Genomic DNA, 22,228 nt, shown 5'->3' with positions numbered 1-22,228 from the left:
GGACCCGAGAGGCTCTGGCGAAGAGCGCCATGCGCATCAAATCAGAGCGTGGCGATGTACACTCGAACTTGACGGTGGAAGAAAACAATCTAACAATAGAGCCAATGTCCATAAGCATTACCAGTCAAGGGAGGAGTCAATGTACCTTGTGACTCGAAAGACTATTTAGAAGAAAAACAAGTTGTACACATCCGAGCCCAACACTAGATGGCATGCGTATGCAGAGTATATGTATCTACAGCTACACATGCCACAAACATACATTTTATACAAACTTAAAACAAATACTGCATTACTAAAGCATGCTGATAAAGCAGCAGGAAAGAGGGGACCAGTCCCTAAATTAACACAGCTAGAAAAACAGAGAATATGCATCTAGTAATAGTCATTTTATGCACACCTTAATGTGATATGAATGCAGAGGATTTCATTTCCAGCCAGCTCACTAAACCTGGAAAGGAGACAGAGCACAGCTGTTCTTTGTCATCTATCAGCTTATTTTTTGGGTCTCGTGGAATTCCTACCCATCAAACTATGAAAATACACTCCTTTGCAGGCTCCAATTCTGGAACATGGATAGCTTTAAGTTTCCTTGAGTCTCCAGTCCAGATCATCCCTGCACTGATAATGTAAGACTTGAATTCTATTCCTCTGGCACATCTACTGTGGACACTGGTTGCCCTAAAGCCACCCTAGCTAGTTTCTAAAGTTTCTACTTACATTAGCCTTGTTACTGTTAGTGCTTATATGAAAATGCATCCACTATACAGAACAATCATGCTTTCCCAATATATACAACGTCAATGCAGGAGAAAAGGGGAAACAATGAAGATGAAACCCCCCCCCCCAAAAAAAATACATCTTTCAGTGAGACTGGTAAAGTTGGAAATTCAGACTGCATACGACTTGAATGGAGTGCACTTATACTACACTAGCTCTTGAGGAGGCCAAACCGAACAAATAAAGAATACAACATTTTCATCTGTTACCAACAAAAAGAGGAAAACAATTGGGAACAAAAGATAGACCACATGTTGCCAGACCCATTATAGTGGAATAAAAATATCAGCAACTTTACCTTTTTTCCCTATTAGTTTCTACACATTTTCAGCTAAACAAAAAAAGGAGCTTTAACACTCAAAGAAGAATTAATGCTCTATGGAGCATGAACTATGGGAACATTTACCTCTCACTGTATAGTGACTTTGTGATCCCTCCACCAGGGATAATGATCCGTTTCTCAGTCTCATTTACTCCGGGGTAGGCTGCAACCTTCTCCATCTCCTTCCAGTGCAGCCCATGAATTGCATCCTCTGCACAACTCTGCATGGCTGGAGTCAACAAGTAACGAAAAGGAGTGCTTTGAATGCAAAAAGATAACATTTATTTAGCAGTGACTACTAAGCAAAACACAATGGCACAATCACAATAAAATACTAACATGTTAATTGTCTAAAAGAAACACCACCCAACACATTTTGCTGTACTGAATCATTCGATTCATTTCTTTTGAAACACCCTTCATCAAACTGGTTTATAGATATTGGTACCACAAGGACACCGCTGTGTATGCGGCCCATCCGCCATAGCCCAAGTCAGAAACAAAAATCTCCCCGCACACAGAAGCAATCCATCGGTTTCCTTTCCCTATACGCCAATAGAGATCTTGGACACAACACCCCTCTTCTACATTTTTTTGGGGGATCAACTCTTACAAAACCAGATTGCCTTTCTGATCAGGTTTTCTCGTTGGAGCCAACTCCCTTGTTACCAAACCATGAACTACTGCCTTGATGCCACATGGTATATTCGTGCTTTATAAATGTGTTTTTCATTTAATTTCATGTATGTGTTAATGTTTTTGATACTAGGGTGCAGAACAAAAAGTGTTATGGAAATGCTCATGATAGCTTTTATAAACCACTAGTAATATTTTACACAAAACCTAAGTAATTTTTAGTGGATCCATTTTCTCAAATTGATTTTTTTACTCATCAACGGTATGCCTCAAAACCTTGCTAACAACTTAATTGAACCACTTAACATATACATAATGGATGGAATGCAATGTGTTACTAGCCTGAACAACATACCCAAGAAGTTGCTGATCATTGCGTTGATATGCATGGCTGCTGGACAGAAGAATTACTTGTGCAAATTCGCTTCTTTTGATCCAGGAAATCAGCGTTTTACGGAATGATTTTGCTTTATTCTATAAAGAAGCATTAAAAAGGAAACACAAGTTAAACAACAAATCAGAAGTGTGCAGCACACCTAATACTGTTGATTCTTCATCACTCAGGCAAGACAATCTAAACACACATTCTATTCCTAATTTCCACATTTCTACTCAGACATGCCTTAATCCTCACCCTATCTGCCCCTCCCTCCTCCAGCCCCAATTCATACAGCTCTTTGTTTGTAAATCGGACTCTTACCAAATGTTCACTTATGATCTGGATTGTTCCCCTCGCCCCCCACCCTTTAGCAAGGATAGAACAGTCCAAGCAGGAGTCAGTCGAAGTGGAGTTTTATTCCAGATGATGCCTCAACTGGGTTCTCTTCGACTGTTTGGAGAATACCTTGTGGTTAGGTGATGAGACCTTTGGAAGGCCCTCTCTATGTAGGGTATAAAGGCAGACCAGTACCCTACTTGATCACCCAATATTTCCTTCTAATCCAATACTAGATATCAAAAAAGCTGTTAGTCCTAGGAAAGATTCATAGTTTATTTTTTATTTTTTAAAGATGCGATCAGTGCTTGTTTTCTCTCTCCACTGTCCCGCTGCCTTGTTCAACTACTCCTTCAGTTTCAAGTCTAGAAGGAACTTCTAATTGAAGAAAAGAACATTAAGTGTAAGGAATAGTGTAGGACTTACTCATCTTTTAAGATAAGCTCATTTTGGCTCCAATAACACACTTTTGAGTGCAATAAGGGTACTAAGAAACAGGTCACAAATTAAGCAATTACTTTTTCCAAGAGGACTCCGATTTTGCAATACAACCTATATACTAATAGGTTGCATAGCAAAATCTATAGTTTTAGGGGATCGCCGAACAGCCTGCCTAATGAATACCAACATAGGTAGGTCGCAGTTTGTGAACCCCTGTGATTGACTACAAATATATGGATGGAGGCCTGCACGGAACAGCAGACCATCAAACATGTGTTTGCAAATTAAAAAGCAGCCCGTTTTCCTTAAAGGAATTAATATATATATGGCGGACTGGCTGGTCAAATTTCAATAAAGATACTTTGATTGGCACAAGTACCTGGGTCCACTATCGTCTCCTTGTTGTGGGAGAAGCAATGTTAAGCTACGTTGGAGAAATATATATATATATATATATTGTTGGAAATGGGATCCCTGGCTGGCCAGGGCTTTCGCCAAAGTCAGTCAGAGACCACCACACCCAAGTCAGGGCAAGGGAGTTACACGCCAAGATAACCCCTACTCACCCTCTAGGTAACGTGGCGCGAGCAGCAAGGCTAAACTTGGAGGCGATGTAGGTTAAGTATTTGCGCACGCACCCCAGCAACAACAACCAAAGGCCCACCACAAAGGAAACTCCACACAAGGTTATATAAAAATAGCCTTTGTATTACACCAAAACACATTAGATAAAACACACACTTTACAATGTGCCAGAGGCACGGGCAGAATTTACAAGGGGTTATTTACAAGACAGGGCCACCTGGACCACTGTCAGGAATCAGAAGTAGCACTTTCAGAAATAGCACTTAGAATGTAACATTACTTTAGCACAAAAATGTAACACAACCAGTAATCACTGGTAACCAGGATCTCACTAGCACCACCTGTACTAGGGAGAAAACAACCACCTATGTATTACCATACCTGTAGGGGTGTAAGAGGAAAACACATGATGCAATGCATAACATTCATTCAGAGGTGTAAGGCACATGACGCATAAACAATACATTCAGAGGTGCATAGAAAGTACAATTGCGCCAAACTCACGTAAGTCACCACCTGTGACTGTCCCTAGGCCCTCTGGCCTTGTTGGGGCTAGGACGCCCTGTGTCCAATGTCAGGGGGGGCCTAAACGTAGCAGTTGCCCACAAAGTGCTGGGCAACTGGTGCAGGGAAAGTTAGGGCAACGTTGGAGCCTCTCTGGGCTCAAGAACCACCACTGTGGCACTGCGGAGCCTCGCTGGGCTCCTGGACAAGAACTGGTGCCCTGAGCCTCTCTCAGGCCCTTCTTTCCAGGACCACTGGGCCCCAGAGCCTCTCAGGGCTCTCAAAACGAAAATGGGCAATGAGCCTTTCTCAGGGCTCTCACAAAACCAGCAGGCCCCCTAAGAGCCTCTCTGGGCTCGGTAAACAAATAGCGCCTCGAGCCTCTCTGGCTCTAGTTGGAGTCCCCCTCTTGGGGACTCGAATTGCCCAGAAATGCCCCCTAAGAGCCTCTCTGGCTCTGAAACACAAGGGCGCGAGGTCGCGCTGCTGAGGGGGCGGGGGGGGGGGGCGGACACCGACAGCGTGTCCCGGCGCCCCTCCCTTCGCTTCTGGCAACACTCACGTTGGAGCCTTGACGGGCTCGAGATACACACAATGCCCCCAGGTAGGTTCCTGCTACCAGGATGGCACAGGGGGGAGGGGCGGGCACCGGCAATGTGCCCCGACGCCCTCCTCCCTTCGTCTGTACCGACGGAGTCCCCCCAGGCCCGGCTCCACTTACCGGGCGACTTCTTCCTGGAGTGCTGGACTCTTCTCCCACACCGGGGAGCTCCACTCTGCTCCCGGTCGTGCTGCGGCGGCTCTTGGGCTCGGAAGGCAGGCGCCGCTCTCCCTCCTCACTCACCGGATCGGCTCCCGGCAGCTTCCGGCTTCCTCTGTCCTCTCGGCTGCGGTGGGCGGGACTTCCGGTCGGCCGCGCACCGATTGGTCGGCCGGACAACCACTTCCGGGTCGCCGCGGGCAGCGCGGCGGCTCGCTTTTAGGCAGGCAGGCGGGCTCCCAGGTGATCCGAGGAGTGGGCTCCCTCGTGATTCACAACTCCATGGGCAAAGCAAAGCGGCAATGAGCGGGGTGGCACCCGCGCCGCCAAAGCAAATATAAAGCGAGGTGGCACTCGCTTGGGACGGACAATGCCGGGTGGGCACCGGCCTCTGCAGACAAAGCGCTCTCAGCGCTAGAGGGGTGACCACAGCGCTCCCAAGCGCTACAGGGCACAAAATGCAGCGCTCCCTGCGCTAAATGCAAATAAAGCGCTATTAAGCGCTCGGGCCGAAATCAAGCCCCACAGTCCTTCAGCAAGGCAGGGGGGGCAAGGCTGGGCCCAGAGCCAGCACACTGGGTCTCCAGGCAGGGAGACACCCCAAGTGGCGGTCCTCTGGCCCAGCAGCAGCAGCAGCAGCCCCCTCAGGATCCTGGAAGAGAACAACTTCAGTGGGGACACAGCCCCATTTTTATACAGTGCATTCCTTTGTCTGAGGGTGCAGAGTGGGGGCGGAACCAGTCGCAGCTGGTTCTTGAGTACTCTGTTTACCTCAACCACCCTCTCTATTCACTGGCAGGGCTTGGGTCATTAGACACACCACAGGGGGGCGGAGCCAGCATTGTGTGGGGAAAACCCAGCCCATCCAGGACACAGGTACACTCCTCCCACACATCACTCATGCTAATCTCCCACTCACCACCGGGCAGACCCACCCAGACTTCCTGGAGCCTGGCATGCCAGCCAGCTCCAGCCAATCACACGCCAGCACACGTACAGCCATGTCTAGAAATGATACTTCCCCACTAGACACATACAAGCCGCACATACCGTTGCGCAGCATTCATTCTCACGAGTTCACACATACCAGACTCAAGCCTGTACACCCCACGCATCAGGAACTACCAGGGACACATACATTCCCCATGCATTCCTATGGGCGGGCAGGCCTAGCTCAGCACATGCACTCAGAGTGCGCACGCACTTTCCACTGGGACACAGTGAAAGTGCGCAGAATCCCAAAATCACCATCTCCAGGTCACCCTTTCAAGCAAAAAGTCTAGGGGTGAACCTGCCCTAAGGGCCAAAGTCCAACAATATATATATATATATATATATATATATATATATATATATATATATATATATATATATATATATATATATATATATATATATATATATATATATATATATATATATATATATATATATATATATATATATATATATATATATATATATATCGCACTTTAAATAAAAGGTACAATAAGAAATTATGTGTAATATACTAAAGCATGGAAGTAGGTTGTAATTGATTAGGAACTGTCCGTTTTTTCAACCAAAATTGCATTAAGAAGAACTGAGAATAATATGCTCTAAAATGGCCACCATGTTTGCGGTGTAAACCTGGATCATACATTGTTGTGAAATGTGATTGTCCTTTGTCAATGTCGATACCCATATACTGCTGTTCTTTTGTATTTAAAATGAAGTGTACGAGGCATATGAGCTGCAGAACACAACCTGTGCATAGATGGCCACCTAGTGTTGGGCCCGGATGTTTGCAGTTTGTTTTTGTTGTAGAAAAGTCTTTGGAAGTCACAGGATAGGTGACTCCTCCTTTGGATCATACTGCGCATGGGCATCGGCTCCATCCCCAGATTGTTTTTTTCCGCCACCGGGCTCAGATGTGTTTCCAGCGCTTCGTGTTGGAACCGATTTCCTTCGGCGTGCAATCCTCACCAGCTTCGCCGATATAGTTTCGATCGCGTTTCCAGTTGACGCTACTCTTCAACTTCGAAGTCTTCGATTCCGGTCGTCAACGAAGGCCTTCGGGCCCACCTAGGCCTTAACTTCCAGCTCATGGAAAGGACTCCATTTAAAAAGTGTCCTCAATGTGGGTCAAAGTTTCCCCACACCGAACTACATGAGGTGTGTAACCTTTGCCTCTCTCCGGAGCACGAGGCCAGAGACTGTTCAGCTTGTGCCTCCTTCCGGTCCAAAAAGACGATCCGGGACCGAAGAGCTAGGAGAACAATGTAAGTAAGTAACGTAAGTAAGACCGTCGACCCCAACCCTTCCTCGACACATTCAAAAGAGGCTTCGGTCACACCCTCGCCCTTGGGTGCACACCGGGACACTGCTTCCACTGCCCCGCCCTCGGGCCCGGCAAAGAAGCTTACTAAGCCTTCTGGCGACTCGGGCTCGAGTCTGTCGCCCACGGTGCCGGCGCACACCTACCGACACCGAAAAGATATCATCGGCCGCCACACCGACATCGAAACAATCGGCACCGAGGCCTACTGCTAGTCCCTCAGCACCGAAACCCAAATCAGACCCAAGCAAACACGCTTCGGATTCGAAAAAATCATCGGATCAGAAAAATCCATGGGAACCGAAAAAAACGTCGGATCCCAAAACACCATCGGAGCCAAAATATTCATTGGAGCCGAAAAAAGCACCGGAGCCAAAAAAGACTCTAGCTAAAGACACTACCAAACAAGTTTCAAAGCTATATATATATTTATTTATTTTAAAGTTAGGCCCAAAGTTTCCATAGGAAACTTATTTGTTGTTTTTACGAATCTTAACGAAATTTTCAAAAATCTTCTCCTTTTTGGTTCAGCTGCTGTGTTGAAAGGTTCGGGGTGATCTGTCAAGCGGGGGTCGATAAAAAAAGAGGTTCCCAAAACAAGTTTTCCCCATGTTAGGTCTATGGGAATTTTTCGTTTTTTGAACACTACTACAGCAGAAACTGCTGAACGGAATTACACAAAATTTGGTAAAAAACTAGGAGGTTAGGCCAGAAAGTGTGCTTTTTGGGATATGGCGTAAATCTGTTTATTAGTTTCAGAGAAATTAAAGTTTTCAAAATATAGATATCAGGGAGCCCAACAGCCTACTGAGACCCTACTGAAATTTGATTCGCTGCCAACACTTCAACCAAAAAATGTTGGTAGCCATCTTGGTGGGGGGGGGGGGGGGGGCTAGAAACAACCTGACCCCCTAGGCCTCTTGGAGGGGGAGGGGTCCCACTGGAAACCTGCAGGCGCAAAAAAGCTTCTTTTTAAAAAAAATGTTTGGGTGGGTCCCTTCGCCGGGGCTAAAACAAAGAAAGGGCACAGTCCCCTCCTGGAGCCCTAGATGGCCCTGTGGACAGCCACCCCGCAGGGCCGGCTCCAGTAATGTCCCGGGGTGCCCATCCCTGGGACATAGCAGTTTGCTATGGCTTGGCGTGAGCGGTGCCATAGCAAACACTCCACATTCAGCAAGCAAGAGCAGAAAATGCTCTTGTTTGCTGAAAGCTGAGCATGTCCGTTTCCCTGCCCGCTGTCAAGCGAGCAGGAAAACAGACAAATTGCTTTGAGATCCAGAGAGCTGCATGTTAGCAGTTCCCTGAGTCTCAAAGCAATGCCGGCTCGCGCAAGAGTAGAGGAGCCAGCAGGGACCACAGGTGAGGGGGAGGGTTTGTCCCCTTGCCGCCTGAGGGCCTCAGGACTAAAGGCGACTTCTTACCCCAAGCAGCAGTGCACCAAAAGGCGCGTTTGAAGAGTGGTGGAGACAGGGGACATAGCCTCTGACAACCTCACAGCAATCCAGCTGTGTGGGCCTTACTGAAGGTAACAGGAGGACCAGTTGGCCTCCAAGGACTCTCGCGAGCCAAGGGGACTTCACCCCCCAACTAGTAGTGCGCCAGGAGGAATGTTTGCAGAGTGGTGGGGAAAGGGGGTGTGGCCCCCTATTAGGTCTCAGCAATCCCGCTGTGTGGGACTTATTGGAAGTAACAGGAGGGGTAGTTGGCCCCCACGATCGTCATTGAGACTGGAGAGCCAACTACCCCTCCTGTTCTATTCAGTAAGTCCTACACAGTGAGATTCCTGAGAGCTGGTTGGATGCCCAGCCCCCTTTCTCCACTACTCTGCAAACACGACTAATACTTTAAATAAAACTAGAAATTCACTGAAAAAATCCAGAGGTCACAAGTATGTTATGGTTAGGAAATGGATTATAAAAACAAGCTTAGAAATTCACTGAAAAAACAAAGGTTACAGAAACTTTATAGTTAAACTCAGGTTTCACTCATACAAAACCAGAGAAATTCAGAAGTTATAGTTAGCCGAGCTAACTATAACTTGCACCCCCACAATGCACTGCTTATAACCTCACATGTTACATCACTCATGACAGTCAGTGACATCACTCATGACATCTCAAATTACATCACTGATTACATCATCCACAGTCTGATGCACCCACTCACAACCCCATATAACCTTTTATACACTCACTCCAACCTCCACACTATCATTATCAAACCCATTCACACACCCAATAAAAGTAGTTACACAGCCACTCCCTGATTCTTAGGACTACACACACATCCACTCACTCACCCAAACAGACTCTCATACATCCACTCACTCACTAATACAGCCACTGACATCCACTCATACATCCGTACAGCCACTCATACACTGAGTCAGTCACCCATGGAGCTACTCACACACCTACTCACTCACCCATACAGTCAGTCAATCAGACACTTACTCACCCATACAATTACACACACATACAGATACTAACACGTTCTCACTCACCTTAACAGTAACTAACATAAGCACACACTCACCCATACAGCCACTCACAATCACACACCCATAGTCACTCATATATCCCAACATTCACCTATACTGCCTTTCACATACTCAGTTAATCACCCATATACTACTGACACATCCACTCACTCACTGGCACAGCCATACACACACTCACTCACCTATACAGCCCTTCACACATGCACTCACTAACCCATACAGCTACTGACTCACCCACTCACTCATCCATACTGGCAGTCACACACATCCTCACCCGCTCACACAGACACTCATATACCCATACAGGTAGAGACAACCAATCATTCACCCATGCAGCCACTCAGGTACCCACTCACACACCCATACAGCCACTTAGACACCAACTGACACACTGATACAGACATTCACACAACCAGTCATTCACACAATCAGTCACTCACCCATACATTCACTGAGACACCTAATCACTCACTTAGTCAGTCACGCACCCACTGAATCATCCATACAGGCACTCATACACCCACTAATTCACCATTACACCTTGGTATATATATTTAACACATTTTTAAAACACTCACACTCACTGGATGAGGTCATCAGTGATGCCATTTAAGATGTCATGAGTGATGTCACTGACCATGTCATGAGAGATGTAATGTGAGATTATAAGCAGTGCATTGCGGAGGCGTGAGTTATAGTTAGCTTAGCTACCATTAACTGCTAAATTTCTCTGGTTTTGCATGAGTGAAACCCATGCCTAACTATAACGTCTGTAACCTTTGTTTTTTCAATTAATTTCTGAGTTTTTAAAATCTATTTCCTAACTAGAACGTACCTGTAACCTTTGTTATTTTTAGTGATCTATATATTTATATATTTTAGGGCTGCTGCCAGGTGAGGTCCGTGACTTCACAGGGTGGGCGCGATCGTTGTATCGGTGCCCAACAGCCCGGCTGACTCCTGCGGTTGGGGCTAGGGCGTTTGGGGACTTAAGGAAGTGTTGGACATTATCCCAAACTGGGACTTACTATCTTCACGCTGCCCTCTTTTACCAGAATACCAGCACCAATTATGGGAACATTTGGCCTCCGTGTGTAGGAGAGTAGGATCTGCTTACTATGGTTACCCTCACTTTTTGCTGGTGTTTCACTGATTCATCGAATTTAGTCTGGATGGGGCCCTGCTAACCAGGACCCCAGCCTAGCTGCTTCCTCTCTAAACTGATTGCATGTACTTTAGGTACACTCCAGATTGGTTACTGGGTTACCCTTGTGAGTCCCTAGTATATGGTACCTTAGGTACCCAGGGCACCGGTACCCCAGAGGCCTACCAGGGGCTGAAGCATGTATTATGCCACCCCTGGGAATCCTTCCAAAATGGCACCACAGTTCTGCTCTTGCAGCCTGGGTAAGGTGGTGTAGGCACCCCTCTCTAAGATATAGTATACCTATAGTATACCTATATCTACCTTTAAATACAGACACATATAAACCTATAAGTCACTCCTATGCAGGCCTTGACAATCCTGGAGGCAGAGTGCTTGGTTTTGTGTGAGAGGGTGCCCAAGCAGGAGCTGAGCTCCTCTGCAGCTTTCGGAATCACTTTTCTGTAGCTGTTCTGTGATACAGCCATACCATATACTCTTAACTGCATTATAACCTCGCGGTAAATGCTAACTTTGGAATGGCTGCATCAAAACATGTCATGTTTGGTGTCAAACACTTTGGAATCCTATCCCCCTCTGCCCCCCTCCCGCCAGTTCTGGCAGCGGGGGTAGAATTCCACCCTTCTAGAGGGAGAAGACATGTACACACTTACCTAACCGGTAATAGTTTAAAAGAGCCCCAGCATCACAAAATGGTTGCTGCTGCCACAGACACGAGTCTGACCTCCAGCTGCTGGACGAAACTCTGGCAGGGAAGGCCTGGACAATAGGTTTCCTGCCACAGGGATGTGTAACCACCTCCCCAGACAGGCTTTAGTGTATTGGGCAGGGTGGGTGCCTTCAGTGAATGCTTTTCAGACAGTGCCTGGGGCACACAAGGTGTCCCTGTGCATACCCCAGTTCAAACCGGTTGCAGGGGCGCACAGCCCTGCTCTGGCGCAAAACTGGACACAGGGGAAGGGGTCCTCCCATTGGTGGGGCCTTAGAGTTAGTCCTTCCCCTAAACTTAATATCAGTATAGGAACCCAGTCCCTAGGAATTTAGATTATCCTGGATGAAACTCTGCAACATATATCTTGGAACCTTCAACATTCTTTTCTGACTAGAAGACTGAAGAATCTCCCTTGGGGTCAAGGAGTGACTCCCCTGTTCAAACAGGCACCGAAGAAGCATCTTGCCGGTCGGCATTTCCAAGGCTCCCGCCGGATCCCGAAGGATTTGCGACATAGGACACGTACTTCCAGACATCTCAGAGGCCGACACGAGATCACCGCAAAGTTGAGACCCGCAGTCATCACGAGAGACGTGGAACCGGAACTCCTGGACACTGTGCATATTTGCAAGTGCACCTACTTCCCGAGCTTTCCCGAAGTTGTGCATTGGGCTACTTGTAGTCCAAGCCCTGAGCACCATCTGCACCGAAGATTGTCGATCTACACTCTACAAGTGTTCTGTGGGCCTGCTTCTAGCATTTCTGCTCGAGGCCCCTTCGCGATCCCTGGTCCGTTGACTGGTGGGTCCCCACGAAGGTAACTCTTTTGTTTCTTGGGCTTCCCTGGTTGCTCCAGACGTGCCCCGACTCCCCTCCAACGGGTGAGTCCCTCAGACCTTGCTGGTCTGCTCCGAAGCCGATCTTTGCATTCTGCGTGGGTTGCTGTTGCCAAGGCTTGTTGGGTCCAATCCGGATACAGACACCGCAGCACTAAACATCCGAGTGGGATAGCTCGAATCCAGCTTCTGGTTGTCGTCGACGCCTCCTGGTCCTCTTGGCTGAAGAGTCAAGCTTCACCTCCTGCACCTGAAATCACCTGACATCAGTGGGCATCTTCTTGTTGCATCCCTGGTCACTGGCTAGTGACCCAGACTCTGTCCCCTCTGCTTTCAGGTTCTTCAGATCTTTGATCCACCCTTGGATCCATCTGGACACTTTTCATCTGGTCTCCTGCAGCACTTCTTTGCAGCTCTCCAAAGAAAACGATGACGGAACCCGACACGAAAAGACACCTATGCACACGGCTTCCCTGGGTGAGGTAACACGAGTACTTCGGTGCTCTCGTGGGTCTGGACTCTCGAACTGTCCAGTACTGAAGGGTTTTGTTCCTAGTCCACTCTTAAGTGTCCCTAATCTTTAAAATTCTAACCGCAACTTTCTCCATAGAAGTCAATGGTGATTTGTGGCTGTGTTTAGACACTGCACGCGTCCCCCGTGGGTCTCCTGCCTCCCTACCTTGGGTGGTTCCTGGTTGCCCCAGTGGTTCTACAGGCTCTAGGCGGCCTTGTCTCTATGTCCCTCGTGGTTCTTATACCACTTTTAGTATATGGTTTGTGAGGCCCCTAGGGCAAAACATATACTGTGTTAATTTACTGTGTGCTAATTAAGTTTACTGTTTGTACGTTGGCCTCTAGCCTCATAAAGAGACTAGAGGGATGCGTTTAGAATAAATACATATATTTTTATATATACCCGGTGTGGTTCTCCTTTCATTTGGTCATTCACGAGATTATAGACTGGTAAAACAAGCTGCTTTACATTCCTTCAAGACTTAGCCTGAAGGCTGCTCTCCACAGCTACTACTAGGATAACTTTCTATAAAGGTTGTCTTTAAACCTACCATCAATAAGGGTCGTTTGGAGTGGTGCAAGGTGCCCACTAGAATAGTGGACAGCATATGCCAGGCCAACTTCTCACACCGTGGATGTCAAGCACCCGGCTGTGTTGCCTGCTGGGAGCTGTAGTTCCTCATCCAGAACTACAGCAAAACGTACTGAGGTCAGCTGGACTCCCACCAATGGGAGCACTGCAGCATGTTTAAAAGAGGGCGGAGGCACATCATCCTAGTACTAGCGGCATCAGAAGAAGGCATTTTTCGTCAAAACGCGTCATGCCAAAGCTGGTAATAAAGTGGCTTTCGAAAAATCCCCTGCTTTGTCCTCCTACTGCTTTCTAATGAAGTGGTTTTCCTGTGATTTATATCTCTCACACACACACACACACACACACACACACACACACACACCCATACACACACCCTCCCCCCTTTTCACTTACCCTCCTGTGGTTCAGAATGGATCACAAATCTAATTTTGCAAGTCAGAAAAGTCTTTGGAGTAAATGGAGTTAGTAAATTGGAAAAAGCCATTTTTCAGTTGCTAACACTGATTTTGTAGATTGCAGGAATTGCTATTGGAAATTACATTTTATATTTGTCCCTAATTTACTAACTTGGAAATGCAACCAATTTACACATAGGTATATGTACTAAGAATTTAAAGTTCCTTTATTTAGCAGTTGTCTTTTCTAAACACAACAACCTGTCCATCAAAAGGTTCTTCAAACCCAAGTTTACATTTCAAAGCAAACTAGGCTTATTTTTTTTATTTGTATTATCACATATTTTGATTGATTTTCAAGGTAGTACAAAATCAGAGCAGCATTTCTTACGCAATTAGGAGTGTACATTTATATATATCATCTTAGTGTACAGATCATGGTATTTTTTTCACATACGAAGGAATTGCTGATGAAATGGCCAAGATAGGAAATAGCTATGACAATAGTTTTAAAATTGTAACGCCTAATGCTGTCAGAGCAACATGCTCTACCCCACCCCCCCTCCCACCTAGAACTCGCTTGGATGGTCCGGATAGTGTGACGCATGCAGTAAACTTGAAGGAGTGCCATAATGCTGGGGGGTGGGGTGGGGGGGGGGGCGAGAGAGAAAGGGTCAATAGATGTATAACAGTGTTGTATTATCACCAATACAATGAATGGTAGTATTTTAGTACATACAGTGGTTCGTTTCATTTTTGCACTAATCAGTATTAATGTCAGCTTTGAAGTTTTCTAACAGATGTGGTACAAAAGGGGGTGGTGATGGACGGAGAATCTGAACCAATCAAACACTCACACCCAGTCAAAAGATCTGGGTTTGATCCATCACCGTTCTTTAGCCCACTCTGCCACCCCAGTTCAGACATGGCTAAATGCAAATCAGTCTGACCCTGTGCCTCATGGGAACAGTCCAGCCCGAACTGCCAAGCCATGCCTTCCCTGGACCGGAAACAAGCTTCCGAGGACCGGTTTCTGGCAGATGTGCCCACTCCATTGAAATTGACTTTTTTCGTAGCCCTCTATACTCCTCCCTTTGAAGGGCTTCTCTTTCTGCCATGGCCCAACGTATTACTTTGATCCCCCAAGCTCCCTTTTTCGGTGCTGAGTGGGATTTCCAATGCTGAGAGAGCATTATTTTAGACAATATTAAGGAGAGATCAGTGAAACAGCGCAGCACTGCAGCTTTCCGTAGTAGAGGGAATAACACCAAGAGACACACCTCTATAGTAGACCATGAGGGTCTTTCCGATAATTGCGACAAACCTTCAGTAACTTCCTGCCAATACCCCTGCAGGGAAGGGCAGGACCATAGCATGTGGATGAATTCAGCTTCAGGCAGATGGCAGCAGGGGCTATCAGAGAAGGCCGATGGATACATTGTAAGGATCCTATATGGTGTCAGGTATGCCCTATGTAACAATGAAAGCTGTATGAACTTGAATCGAACATTGTGAGATACTCGTTTGGGGTATTCAAGTATTTTGCCCATTCTTTGTCCGTAAGGGCGCGTGCTATATCCGTCTCCCTTTTCTCCCTAAGGAGTAGTAGCGTAATTTTCAAGTGCTGTCTTAAGCTTCTATGTAAATGAATGAATGAATGAATGAAGGGGCATTTGTAGAGCGCGTGGCTACCCGGAGGCCTCCCAGCGCTAGGCAAAACTACTCAGTTAGTGGACAGAGCAGGATGGTATATTACAGGAATAGGAGGGGTTTAAGCTGTTTCCTGAAGGCACCGTGACAAGGTTTGTTTCGGAGATGGAGAGAAAGGGCGTTCCAGTGTCTGCCTGCGTTCAGGGAAAACAGTCTGCCGCCGTTCCTGGATCGTTTGATTCTAGGAGTGGGGATGAGGTGAAGATCATCCGAACGCAGTTTTCTCCTGGCTTTGTAAGGTTGAATTATGGCTGAGAGCAGGGGCGTACCCTTACCCTGAAGAGATTTATGGACGATGCAGAGTGACTTGAAACTGATTCTCTCTTTCACCAGCAGCCAGTGAAGGAGGCGCAGGGCGGGTTTTGCAGAAGAGAGTTTGGGGGTCCCCATCAGCAGTCTGGCTGCGTAGTTCTGGATGACTTGTAATCAGTTGATGACCGAAGTGGGGGCTCCCAAATAAAGCGTGTTACCATAGTCCAGTCTGGGGAGCAGGATGGGCTGGACCATGGTTTTCTTGGCTTGGGGAGGGAGCAAGGGGAGGACTTTCCTTGCTGTTCTGATGAGGCCGAAGCAGGTTGCCACTGTCTTGCTGGCTTGTACTTGATAGGTCAGTTTATTGTCTAGCCAGATGCCCAGGCTCTTTATTTCTGGCTTAGGGATTGGGACTGGACCCATGCATACTGGCCAGATGGTTCTGAGTGCCGTATTATCAAAGTTACCCAAGGTCATGACCTCGGTCTTTCCCCCATTTAATTTCAGGTGGGAGGACCTCATCCAATTTACCACTTCCGTGAGACAGGCTTTAGGGTCGTGGAGTGAGGGGAGGATTGGTATGTAGCCATCTAACTAAGTGGCTCCCATGGCCCATTATGTGTAGCACTTGTAACAGTTGGAATGTAGGGGGCTCACGTTGTTCAATTAGACAATCCTGGAGGACAAAGTGGAGGATGCTGGCATGGGTCAAAAACAATGTGTTCGATGCGTTATAAGTGAACACTAACTCGGGTTGAGGCATTATAGTTTTATCATTAAAAAGCGATCCTACGGTTGTGATTCCAACATCTTCCCAAGGCGCCAAACTGTGGGATGATAAAATTCCTTGCAGAGTTGGGAGACCGCAGAGAGGAATGTTCGGGCATATGGGATGGGTGTATTAGTGTATTTCAGGGAAACTTTCCTATAGTGGAGCGCTACTTGCAGCAGCAAGGGGATTTCCGTTTGTCTCCCAGGTTCTGGGGAAAGTAGAGCCTGTAATGTTCCAAGTTATAATTGCGCAGGTGTATACCCAATTTCAAATAAATTATGGCCAGCAAGCCAATATGCCAGCCATTGTAACTGAGCAAATATACAATACACCTTAAAGTCTGGGGCTCCCATACCCCCCCTAGTCGTAGGTAGTTGTAGTTTAGTAAGGCCAATCCGGCGTCATCCCAATCCCCATACCAAGTTTATCAAAAAGGTATTTAACATCTTGAATACCCATGCTGGAACTACCACCGGGAGGTTGACAAAGTGATATAGGAGCCTCGGTAGTATCACCATTTTAGCAATTGCAAGGCGCCCCGCCGTAGACAGTGGCAGTTTAATCCAGAAGGAAACCTGTGATTTTAGGGAGTTAACCGTACTGATAAGGTTTCATCCCAACGTGTCGCGGGTATTTCTATAGATATGGATGCCCAGGTATTTTAAAAGTGACTGGTTCGACCCCGAGTTGCTCCTCACCAAATTGTAGGGTGGGTAGGGTATATGTGTCATAAAACAAATATACTATTGATTTCGAGGTGTTCAAATGTAGTCCTGACAGTAATCTCAAACGGGCCAGGAGAGTCGCCAGTCTATCAGAATATCTTTAAAATATAACAACATGCCATCATTATATAAAGATACGGAGTGTGTATTCGGGCCGATCGGTATCCCATATGTTTTCATTGCTTGGCGCAAGTGTTGGGCAAGGGGTTCTAATGCCATTTCAATAGAAGTGGTGACAGGGGGCAACCCTGACTTGCCCCCTGGAATATATGGTATGCGGGGGAAATGTTGTGACCTGTTTTTGCGCGTGCTGTTGGTGCGGTACAAAGCAACTGTATCCAGCGGCAATATGTGTGGGGGATCTCAAACTTCCTTAAGGCTGCTAGCATATATTGCCAACTCAGAGAATCAAAGGCTTGCTTAATATCCAACGACAGACATCCTGCAAGTGAATGTTGGGCTTCGGTCATGTGGAGCAAGCTGAAGAGATGACGTATATTCAGGGAGGTACTTCGGGGGAATAAAGCCACTTTGGTCGGTGTGTATCAAGCTAGGGAGGAGCAGAAGGAGACGTGATGCCAATATCTTGCTAAGTATCTTATATTCGGTATTGAGAATGGACAGAGGTCTATTTGAGGAGAGGTCCATAGGTGGTTTTGTCAAGCTTTAATAAGGAGGTTACTGTTGCCTCCTTTGTTGTGGGGGACAAAGTTCCCTCTTCTAGGGATAAGTTATATAATTGTAGTAATTTGGGTACTAACTGTGACCCAAATGTGGAGAAAATTCAATTGGGAGCCCATCAGAGCCCGGTGCTTTATTGCAGGCAAGGTCCCTGGTGGCCACACAAATCTCTACTAGGGTAATTGGAGCTGCTAAAATGTCACTGTTTGCATGCGAAATAACCGGGAGAGAAACAGTCGCAGGCAGTCATCTATATCTTCTGGAGGGGGCTGAGGGGGGCCGTGTAGAGGTGTGTATAGTAATCATGGAACGCAATATTTACCCCGATCTTCGTGCTTACTAGTTCATAATTGTTAGTTTGCACAGCCAGTATGGGCGTAGGGGAAGCTTGGGGCTGTATCATTCGGGCCAGTAATGTGCCAGATCTATCTGCCTCTACATGCACGCAGACACTGTATGCATGCAAGTCAAGTAGTCGCAGATGCTCTAGTAGTATTGCATATTTTTACCCTGGCTTCTTGAAGCCTCTCTTTTCCTAGTGTGTCTCTCTGGGCCGCTACTTCTAGTTTTTGCAATGTTGACTCCGATTCTGTGATGTCCCGGGAAATCTCACGCCTGGTTCCTACTACCGCCCCCATGGGTACCCCCGGATTGTTACCATAAAGGCCTCCGATTCCATTGATCTTGTTGTGGCTGTGCCTTTGTTAGTGGTAAAGTAGGAACTGATGTTGCTATAGTATTTCTAAGTACCGAAGTACCGGATAGTCTAAAAGTAAAGGCTGTTGGCGCCATGTTGGGATTGGAGACAGCACACGGCCCCAGTTAAGGGTCAACTCAAGCGGGTTGTGGTCTAATATGGTCTTGCCTAAGTAGGTAATGTGTGGTACAGTCGGGAGAAGGGTCGGCGTACGAAGAAGTCTATCTAGGCGGGAGTGCAAGCAGTGGGGATGTGAGAAAAAGGAATATTCACGCAGGTTTCTGTTGCGTAAACGCCAGACGTCCTCCAAGCCCCACCCCAACATCCATTGCCATAGGATCTTAGCTTGTTGGATCGCTATGGCTCCCGGTAGCAGAGGGTGAGATCGGTCCAGACCAACATCAAGGACCGCATTAAAATCTCCTCCTAAACGCCAAGGATATTGTGACCATTCCGCTGAGGCAATTGACAAACGGGATACAATTGCGTTCTGATCAGTGTTAGGTGCATATATGGACCCTAGTACTATCTGCTTCCTGTCTAAGGAGCCGTGTAGTAGTATATATCTGTTTTGGTCATCAATTGTGCTACTTATTAGGGAAAATGGAACACCTGAACGTATCTACACTGCTGCCCCACGTGAGAATGCAGAATAAGTAGTCGCAAACAATTGCCCCGCCACCTTTTTTGCAATTAGATGGTTTCAGTAGGCACTAGATGAGTTTCCTAAAGGTATACTATTTGAACCCGGCATCTGTGCAATTGGGTCAGTATTTTATGCTGATGTTGGATTGAGCCCATACCCCGTATATTCCAAGTGATGAGATTGTATGGTTTAACCGCTCATGCCATTGAGGGACAATATTCAATAGAGAAACTCCTGCCCACGAACCCCAAGCGGCCTCTCCCATGTGCGGACCCCCAGACCAACATCAAGTGTACAACTTCCCAATTCTCGGTCGATTGAGACAACATCGTTCGACCAAACTTTAAACTTAAATCAAAAGGAAAACCCTGGTTAACTCTATCGTAACAAGTGCCTTCGCTAGTGGGGTAGGTGACTAACGTAGTATATGTGGGGCATTCTAGTGGTGAATAATTCTGCTCGGTACAAGTCAGGCCACAGGTTAGCATATTATTACATGTTTTAGTATCCCTGCAATTATTTGCCATTTACTTTTTGGTCTTTTGTAAATGGTCCACTACTATTACTTACAATTTTTGTGAGCAGTGACTGGTACTGCCACAACCCTGTATCCACTTTAAAGTCCCCGGGAAAAGTGCAAATAATGAAATACTTAGGAAACGGAACAAACACATTCACTTATCCCCAGTGAGGCAACATTTCTACAAGTCTTACCCCAGCGGGTCATTGCTTAGCTGCGTGGACACGGATGGAAACAATGCGACACTCCCCCCGGAGTCAGAGTCCGATGACGCATTTCCCCAGGGGCTGGAGCCGAATGGAGGGCAGGTGATTCGTAATGCATTTGCAGTGTGGAGCGCTTCCTGAATACCCTCCAAAACTAATTTTGGGGACGGGGTTCTTGATGGGGTCTCTTGTGTAGCAAGTCCTCTTCTACGCTGAGGCAGGGATCTTTGCGATTTCGGCTGCGATCTCTCTTGGCGACTACCTCCAACTTTATCAGGAAAGTTCCTGTCTAGCCACTCCCAGGCACCCTCTGCTCTGGCGTTTCCAAAAAATAAGAGCGTTGGTTGGAGGATTTTCAACTTGGCTGGAAATAAGAGCGCGAATATTAGGCAGATAGCGCGCATTCTGGACTTGACCGCCAGGATTGAAGAGCACTTATGCTGGACCTCAACGGTATAATCTGGCAGAGGACCATTGCTTCGGGCTACTTGTAGGAGCAAATCACGGTCTCTAAAGTTCAGGATTTTGGCTATTGTAAGACTGTGTGGTGCAGTCTAGTGTTTGGTGGGTGGAGCGTAGGGGAGGAACAGGAACGGGAGGAGCTGGGGGACGGTCTAGGGGGCAGTTAGAGTAGGGACGAGGTGTGATGCGGACGTACATAATAAAGCTCTTTGAAAACTACAAGTAGTGTCCGCCTGTTCTTGCTAGGGCGACACTACAGCTATGATCAGTCGAGGGTTTGCACCGGGAATAGGTTTTTTGCCAGGTACTCAATGTGCACGTTCTACTGTAAATAAGGCAGAGAGTCCCGTGGAAACCACCTTTGTTCGTAGCCATTCCTCAATAAATAGTGTTGGTTGCTGGCCTTCTGTGCCCTCCGGAAGGCCCACTATACGCAGGTTGTTCCGTCGGGACCTCCCTTCAGCATCCTCTGCCCGGGCCTGCAGAGTTTCAATTTGTTGGCGCATTTGTGAGAGCTGAACCTTGTTATCCTTCACCTTAGGTATTGTGAGGTCCACCATTGCCTCCGAGGACTTTACATGATCTGATAACTTCCTGTGGTCATCTTTTAAGAGATTGAGCTCAGTGGGAATTGTGCCCTGGTGCTGTGCAATGGCAGATCTGGACTCGCGTATTTCTTGCTGTATCATGTTTAGTTTATCTGTTGGGGGGTGGGAGATATCATCTTTACCCAGTACAGAATGCATGGAAGAGGCCTCAGAGGGGGAGAACAGGACCAAGTCCCTGCCAATGATGCACCAGACTATGCTTTCATGCGTCCCATTGTTTGCGGTGGGTGAGCCACAGTAGGAACAAAACGCTGTAGATCCGATGGGGTACGTGGCAAACAGTGCGGTTTCTGCTATTAACCCTTGGTAATTGACTATCTTTGCCCCTAACCGTTAATCCCCGTTTTCCCTTAGACTCACCCCGTTATCGTGACTGATGTTGTGGCAGCACGATTCACGCCGGTTGTAAGCTATCGGATGCCGGCTCACTACCCGGACATTTGGATCCGACGAGTGTTTTTTGGAAAGACGGTGTGAATGAGCCGCCTCCGCTCTTTATTCAATTACAGGCCTTGTAACTTGGCGACATATTCCGTGCTTTTTGTATAATTGACGATTGTTTCGCTTATCACTTTTAACAAGGGGCTGCCCACTTTGACAGTCGCTCATGTTGCGACCCTCAAACCAATCACCGTGGCCTCGATGCAATAGACAGCATATTGCTCCCGGTTGGTATATTGGGGCCCCTGTTTTAGTTTGTTCCGGGGACAGTTTTAAATTAACAGATAACTCTTCAAATCCAGTGTGCCTTAGTCCAAACATCTTAGATACTTCCTTTATTTACTAGATCAGCCCCAGGTCTTGATTAAGAAATTTGACTGTTTAACCAATAGTGGTCACATTATGATAAAAGTTCCCTATTTACTGGTTGTCCTCTCTCCTCTGTAGCTCTGCGAATTAATTACGCTGTGATCGACTTGTTACTACTGCACAGTCCATCATACTTCCACGTCCTGATCCCAGTTGGGCCACGACTCCATGGTAACTAATTTCTCCAATTATCTTTTGAATTCTTCATCGTAGTCTAAATCAAATGGCCATGGTGTTTATATCACAATGGAGAACATTGACTAATCTATTATTAATTTATCTTACAGGATTGCCCCTTATTTTCCCTGTTGCATATGTCCTGATGAAGACCCCGTTTAAGGACTGAACGTAGCCTACATATAG

General features: G+C 46.8%; 1 protein-coding gene across 1 annotated transcript in view; it reads right to left on the bottom strand.

The window, feature by feature from the left end:
- The window catches only part of PSMG2 (proteasome assembly chaperone 2), a 56,318-nt gene that overhangs the window by 9,052 nt on the left and 25,038 nt on the right, over window positions 1-22,228 (bottom strand). The window contains exons 4-5 of the mRNA XM_078685697.1: window positions 2,094-2,212; window positions 1,187-1,360 (exon numbers count right to left, since the gene is read on the bottom strand). Coding sequence (XP_078541823.1) covers window positions 1,187-1,360; window positions 2,094-2,212 — 293 coding nt within the window. The remainder of the gene's footprint in view (window positions 1-1,186; window positions 1,361-2,093; window positions 2,213-22,228) is intronic.

The sequence above is a fragment of the Lissotriton helveticus genome, chromosome 4_1, assembly GCF_964261635.1.
Source record: "Lissotriton helveticus chromosome 4_1, aLisHel1.1, whole genome shotgun sequence".
Lineage (NCBI taxonomy): Eukaryota > Metazoa > Chordata > Amphibia > Caudata > Salamandridae > Lissotriton > Lissotriton helveticus.
This window is presented reverse-complemented; position numbering and strand designations above follow the sequence as displayed.